The sequence below is a fragment of the Chanos chanos genome, chromosome 9 (genome assembly GCF_902362185.1).
Source record: "Chanos chanos chromosome 9, fChaCha1.1, whole genome shotgun sequence".
Taxonomy (NCBI): domain Eukaryota; kingdom Metazoa; phylum Chordata; class Actinopteri; order Gonorynchiformes; family Chanidae; genus Chanos; species Chanos chanos.
The window spans coordinates 13,996,665-14,003,080 of NC_044503.1; the positions used below are offsets into that span (position 1 = coordinate 13,996,665).

The 6,416-nt window shown below is 43.0% G+C and overlaps 1 protein-coding gene across 1 annotated transcript; it reads left to right on the forward strand.

The window, feature by feature from the left end:
- The first annotated feature begins 67 nt into the window (after positions 1 to 67).
- Positions 68 to 6,416, forward strand: atxn7l2b (ataxin 7-like 2b). Its single transcript, XM_030785225.1, has 10 exons — positions 68 to 197; positions 1,154 to 1,219; positions 1,418 to 1,733; positions 1,935 to 2,143; positions 2,468 to 2,550; positions 2,821 to 3,032; positions 3,547 to 3,733; positions 4,909 to 5,030; positions 5,167 to 5,941; positions 6,373 to 6,416. Exons 1-10 carry the CDS (start codon positions 68 to 70, stop codon positions 6,388 to 6,390), a joined length of 2,118 nt encoding a protein of 705 aa, XP_030641085.1. The 3' UTR covers positions 6,391 to 6,416.

Below are 6,416 nucleotides of genomic sequence, written 5' to 3' on the forward strand. Positions count from 1 at the left end.
GGACAGATCATCCCGGGAAGCCGTACGTGTACGCGATGCATGACGTCGTTGAGGTGCTCGTACAGTGATGATGGCGGTACGTGCACGCGCTAAAACAGTAATGGCTGCAGTGGATCGGTGGATTTCAATCCTTGATGATTTTGTAGGGCAGAGTTGGAACTCTTGGATCGATAAAGCCAACGCTTCCTCATTGGAGGGTGAGTAAGAACATCGCACTTTACGTAGTCTTGTCCACTGTCTCGCCGATCATCAGAACTAAACGAATTTCTGTAAAAACCCTCATATCCATTCACCATTACCTAAACAAAAGAACCACTGGGTCCTAGCGCGGGATAGATTTCAAGCAGACATTACTTTGGAAAATTTTGCAGATTCTACAGCACAGTTAACAGATGAAAGTAACAAACGCTAAATATTAAAAATGCCTGTGCAGAACAGTCAAAGGGCAGAAAGAATATACAGACGTGTCAGTTTTAATAAAATTTAGTTAGCTGGTCTTTGGTATTGTGCATCTTTTAGCCAGTGAGCTATCATGGTAGTCGGGCTCTAGAAAATGATTATGTAGGCAAGCTAAATGGAGTACAGATGACGGGAAGGGAAGGTGGAGCTCATCTTCAAGCCTTCAAACTATCATGGCAAGCAAGCTAGCGAACAGCGACGTACGGTCAACAGCTGTTCTGAAGGCAGATGCAAGTGGGACGAAAAGAGTCAGGCACAACCAACTGAACTTGTCACCTCGAAAGATGACCATGGTTGATCATTTAGTTACTGTCCTCTGGCGACGCTGACTTAAGCCCGACTGTCTTCCTTTTCCCCCGTAACTGTCTACGAAGGGATGGTGTCGCAATCGGTTATTTAAGTGGTGCACGTAAAATTAATAAACTAGTGTTTTTTGGCTCTGTATGTGGATCCAACTCGCAGCAAAGTATATTTGACCTACAAACTGCCCCGTGCCCCAATTAAAATTAATTAATTATTAACTGAAGAAGTGACGTGAATTCCTCTTCTCACAAGCTAACTGTAAACTTTAACGACAAACATAAACATTGACATAAAAATCGACTGCTATGCATATGGCCTGTGTTTCCCTCATACACGTCACATTTATTATTGTTTTGGTTTTTGATGTTCTGCTTTTATGGTGTTGTGCAAGGGTTGGCTGAGGAGTGTAATAAAAATGTGAAGAAAAGGATGGAAACGATGACACTAAGGAGGGAGGGTGAGTTGTTTCTCTCAAAGCACATCTCACTTATGAGTGCACATGGAGAAAAAAAAATTTAATTGACATCTTGACTATTTAGACAGGTATCCATCTGGTATTCCTGACCATTGCAGTCGCTAGTGTGTCACATCTTCATAACTGGGTTAAGACTTCAGTACCCAAAAGACTTTGTGTTTCTTTATCTACCTCTCGCAGACATGTCAATATATGGCTACTGTCCAGCCAATGATGACTTCTTCTTAGTGGTGTGCAGCCATTGTGGGCAGGTGGTGAAACCTCAGGCTTTTGAGAAGCACTGCGAGCGTCGTCATGGCAACATCAGCAAACTCCACAGCCCCACATCCGTTTCGGTGCCTCTGCAGCCGCCCCGCCCAGTACAGCCTGCTTCTCAGCGTGACGTGGTCCGTGAGCCGCAGGATAGCAAGAACCAGGGGGCAGGACCCCTCAGGGCATCGGCTCTCACACCCTCGCCCCTCCTTAAGTCTGCCAAAACACATAAGGATGGAGCAAGGTTAGAAAGAACCTTTAAAGCTTTAAGTCTTTTTCATCCAAAGTTTGCCCTCACAGCTTCGCGTACAGTCGTGAGCTTAGACTACTCATACTAAACTGTTTGCAGTTATCTTGGAAGTGTAACCACGCACGCTACAACCTCTTTTATACAGTTCATTTGAGGAGTACCATTTATCTTATCTCCTTCCTTGCTCTGTTTTAGGGTTTTTCAACTTGATAAGTTGTCTCAAGGATCCCCTTCATCACCTCCACGTCTTTCTATTCCCAGTCCCAGAGACAGTTCATCACAGCGTGGGCCAACGCCGCCCAGGGTGCCGTCTCCCAAAGAGAAGCCCCTGCAGAAAGGCCTGGAAGAGCACTGTCATCTGTGGGGCCCTAGAACCTACAGTAGAACTTACAAGAAAGTTCCAAGTATGTCTCTGTTTATGTAAGCCTGGTATTGAGCAAGGACCGGAATGTTCTGGAAAGTCGCAGTGTAAATTGCGTGTGTGTTTTTCTCCAACTCTTCATTAACACATTTGATTCAGCTAGCATAGACCCTCAGGAACCCCTGTGTCGTTCAATCATATGTGTTGTTTTTCAGCTAGAGGTCTGACAGGTTTGTGTCTCTCCGGGAGCAGTGTCCACACAGGGCTTTCAATCAATGAATTAACCACGTGAATTGTATTTTAACTTTTGCCTCTAGCAATGATTTGTTTTTTGTTTTGTTTTTTTCTGTTTCTTTTTTTTCCTCAGAAAAACAGTGTGACTTTGACAAGCACTGTGGAGTGCTTGATCCAGAGAGGAAAAAGCTCTGTACCAGACTGCTCACATGTAATGTATGTGCATTATATTAATATCCAAAAGAAACATTAGCAAATACAGTAAGCTAATAAAAATGGTTGTGGCCATTAGGTCATTATTCACTCTATAAGCTAATCCACTCTTATTTTTATGAGTGCATGTTAAGATAACAAAGCTGCAGTAAACATGACTGACTCACTGATGTGTTCAGCTTAATGAATCATGATTGGAGCAGGAGAAATGACTTCTGTGCTTTCTCTGTGTAAATGTTCTTTTGTTTTGTTTTTGTTTTTTTTTCCCTTAAGCTTCACTCCATTCATCAACGCAGGCAGGTTGTTGGGAGGAGTAAGACCTTCGACCAGCTGGTAACGGAATTAAAGGTGGGCTCCAAGGCACACAGTCAGACCCAGTTGTCCAGAGACGGGCCTGAGTCGGACTCATCCTGCCCTGAGGACTCTGCACATCAAACTGGATCTCAACACTATAGGTGTCAGCTGATCAGCTGTGCTACTCTCAGGTATAGGCCAACATGTCTGGGCCAAAACACATGAGTCAAGCACACTGACGGGAATCTTCATGGTAGACTGAACAATGGCTAAACTTAATGTTAGTCATTGATGTTTGGCAAAGTTGACGAGAAAGGACAGTTTAATTCACTTGGAGACGATTCTAGACACGTCTTAGACATGAAATGGGAAGACTAAACTGTTGAGTCAGGGTGACCCAGTAGGATATAGGAACAGGGATAAATCACTCAAAAATCACATTCATTTGATCTTGAGTGCAATTTCAGTTTGTAGCCTCAAAGACTGATTAACAGGGGAGATGTGGATGGTTTTGGTGCTGGAGAACCTATTACAATGTAATGACTCAAGATTCAAGAACTTTATTGTCATTGCGCAAGCACAACAAAATTGCAATTGTGTCAACAATGAAATGGCAAAAAAACAAACAAAACAGCGTAGCTTAATTCTGATGACAATGCTCACCTCAAGTAATGCCCCTCTTAGAGTCTGTGCTTTCATCTCCAGGTCAAGGCCAGCTTTAGTGTGTGACATAGAGGAAGAAGAGGAAGAAGATGAGAGCTTAGAAGCTCCTGAAGTGTTGTCCCAGCTCCCACACAGTCCCAGAGGCTTTTCCAGTGAGGAGAGTGAGGAGGAGGGCCAGGAGGAGCTCTTGGACCTCCCTTCCAGTGTCTGGCACCCCAAACCCCTAGGGGTAAGTCAGTTTTCACACCAAGAGTAGACAGTCATCTTTGGCAGAATACAGGATATGTAGGCTTTCAGTATAGCCTATTGCTAACACGTTTGATTTGGCTTTTTTCAAAACTGGATCTGAGCAGTCAGGTAAATTGGATTAAAACTGGAACAGACTCTTTTTATGTGTTTTTAAAGATGTTTAACTCATTAAAATATCCCTACGGTACCTCATTATCTAAGAGGTTAAGAGTATAGAAATAGGAGAAGAAAGAAAATCAGATCAAAAAGTATCACATGAAAACTTAACCCTAAATGTGATTTACTTATAATATCACACGAAAACTTAACCCTAAATGTGATTTACATATAGTATCACAAGAAAACTTAACCCTAAATGTGATTTACATATAGTATCACAAGAAAACATAACCCTAAATGTGATTTACTTATAATATCACATGAGAGAATTTCACTCGGACGCTTGGTTTCTGTAGTTTTGGTTCAGATCAACGTTCAGAATGTGAAGGTTGAGGCAGTGTTGTATGACCTAATTACTGACGCAGAGAATTTTGTAAAATTCAGAATATCTCTGTATGTCTCAGATTAGATTCAGAACCAGGAAGATCAAGGAACATCTTTGAGCTTCAGTTTATCCATCCCAGGATGATATTTTAACCTGTGAACACTGGATTCTCTTTAGATTTTACCAAAACTCGGACTGTAACTTGGACTGTAGGTTTCTCTCAATGTTATCTAAAAGCTGTAGACCTGATCCGTTTATTTAAAGATTTTTTTTTCTGCACCAGCAAAGATATGGGTATATTTCTTTTAAGCTGAGACAAAAAAAACCCTGAAAGAAACAATAAAAGTGTCCCTCAGTATAAAACACATAAGAGGTCCAAAAGAGAAAATCTGCAGAAATGTAGTCAATAGGACTCTGTCTCACAGAAAAGAAAAAAAAAAATAGGATTGCAGCATAGTCTGGTCTTTATCAGACAGTAATGCACGACAGAGAGAGATAATATATACGTAACTATCATAACTTTTATATATTGTGTTATTTCCTTCAACGCTCCAGCATCACCAATAAGTATCTGGGGATCTTCGATATGAAGATTTATTTGATATGAAGTAGTTGAGAGGCTCTGCATAAAATGAGTGTCTCTCCCCCTCATGCTCTGTCTCTCTCTGTAGCTGTGCACTTTTGGGAGCCACGCACTGGGCTGTAGCGTTTTCACCTTTGATCGGAAGCTGCACCACCTGCGCTTTGCTCTGAGTGCTATGCTGAAACAGCATCTCAGCGCCCACCTTTGGAAGTGAGTCAGAACCGATGATAAGAGTGCAAAGACTGAGGATTAAAATTAGATTCATCATCATCTGTTCCTGTTTATGTTCTGTTTGTCCTCGCATCACTGTAATCACTGACGTCTCAAACGGGAAATATCTTTTTAGGAAAATACCTCAGGTGGCAGAGGTGCGTTCACATCTCATCCCAGCCTCCTCGCTAGGATCGGATTCCGGCTCCCATGATTCAGCACGCAGAGCAGCTCCCTCGTCACTCAAGGCTGGCTCCACCTTTCTTAAGTCTGACCCCTCCCCTCTGCCTCAGCGAACGAGCAGGGAGAACTGTTCCTCAGGACAATCAGAGACCAGGGCGGTCGGGTCTCCCACTGTTTCTAAAACCGCCCCAACCTTGGGCCCAAGGCGACCACATACCCCAGCTGGCCGCCCCAGTAAGCACCCCCTGCAGGCCAGGCTGCAGCAGGCAGAGCACAGCCCCACGCCTAGTAAGCGGAGGTGCTCCCCATACGAGGACGAACCTTCTGGCCTGAACAGGAGTCAGGACTCTTATGAGAGAACCAGAACTGTCCCCACTTCTCACGGACCAATAAACGGTGCTCATTCACCAGGAAAGAAGCCACGCCCACAAGCACACAACGTTGAAACTAAGCTACCCTCCAAGGGGGAACTCAAGGTCATGTCCAGTTTCTACTCTTCTCCTGAATCCTCCTCCCTGTCCCATAGTGGAGATGGGGCTTCAGGGATTCATAGGAGAACACTCAGCTATGAACACACAGGAGCTGGTAAGAAACGTAAGACTAGTGGTGCTTCCTCACAAATCCCCAAACCCAGCAGCCAATCAGAATCTGCACTGTACAGCTGGAACAAAAGTACTAGAGGAGAAGGAGTGTCCATCAGTCTTAACAAGAAACGTGACACACAGAAGGTGAGTTTGTTATAGTTTTTCTCGACTCAGTTGAGAAGTTCTGAAGTACCCCTGCCCTATGTTTTTTTTTTCAGGTCTAAACAAGCACAACTGATTCAGTTTATCCATATTAGTTATTAAGTAATGGATCATTACTTGTAAGTTGTCTTAGTTCAGAGCTGAAACAAAACACATGAATGGCAGGGGGACCATGAAGACTGGATTGAGGGCCGCTGCTTTAGAAGATTAGAATACATAGTACATATTTAAGAGATTCCTACCAAAGAACATCCCTTTCAAACCATTTTGTGCTTGTAAACTATTTTTGTGTTGAACGAAATGTTTTGTTTGCGTTGACAATGGAGCGGTCATTTCGTTCATTTTTTTAAAAAACGAATTCAGTTCAGAAATGCTTGGAATTGCTCATGTTCATTTTTTTTACCTCCTAACAGCCGAAGCTTCATCACTGATGGAAGTCTGCCTTAAAAAAAAAAAA

Coding starts and splice junctions, on each gene's coding strand:
- atxn7l2b (XM_030785225.1), top strand. CDS start 68: ATGATGGCGGTACGTGCACGCGCTAAAACAGTAATGGCTGCAGTGGAT. Junction 1,734..1,934: donor ACACATAAGGATGGAGCAAG/GTTAGAAAGAAC, acceptor GCTCTGTTTTAG/GGTTTTTCAACTTGATAAGT. Junction 2,144..2,467: donor AACTTACAAGAAAGTTCCAA/GTATGTCTCTGT, acceptor TTTTTTCCTCAG/AAAAACAGTGTGACTTTGAC.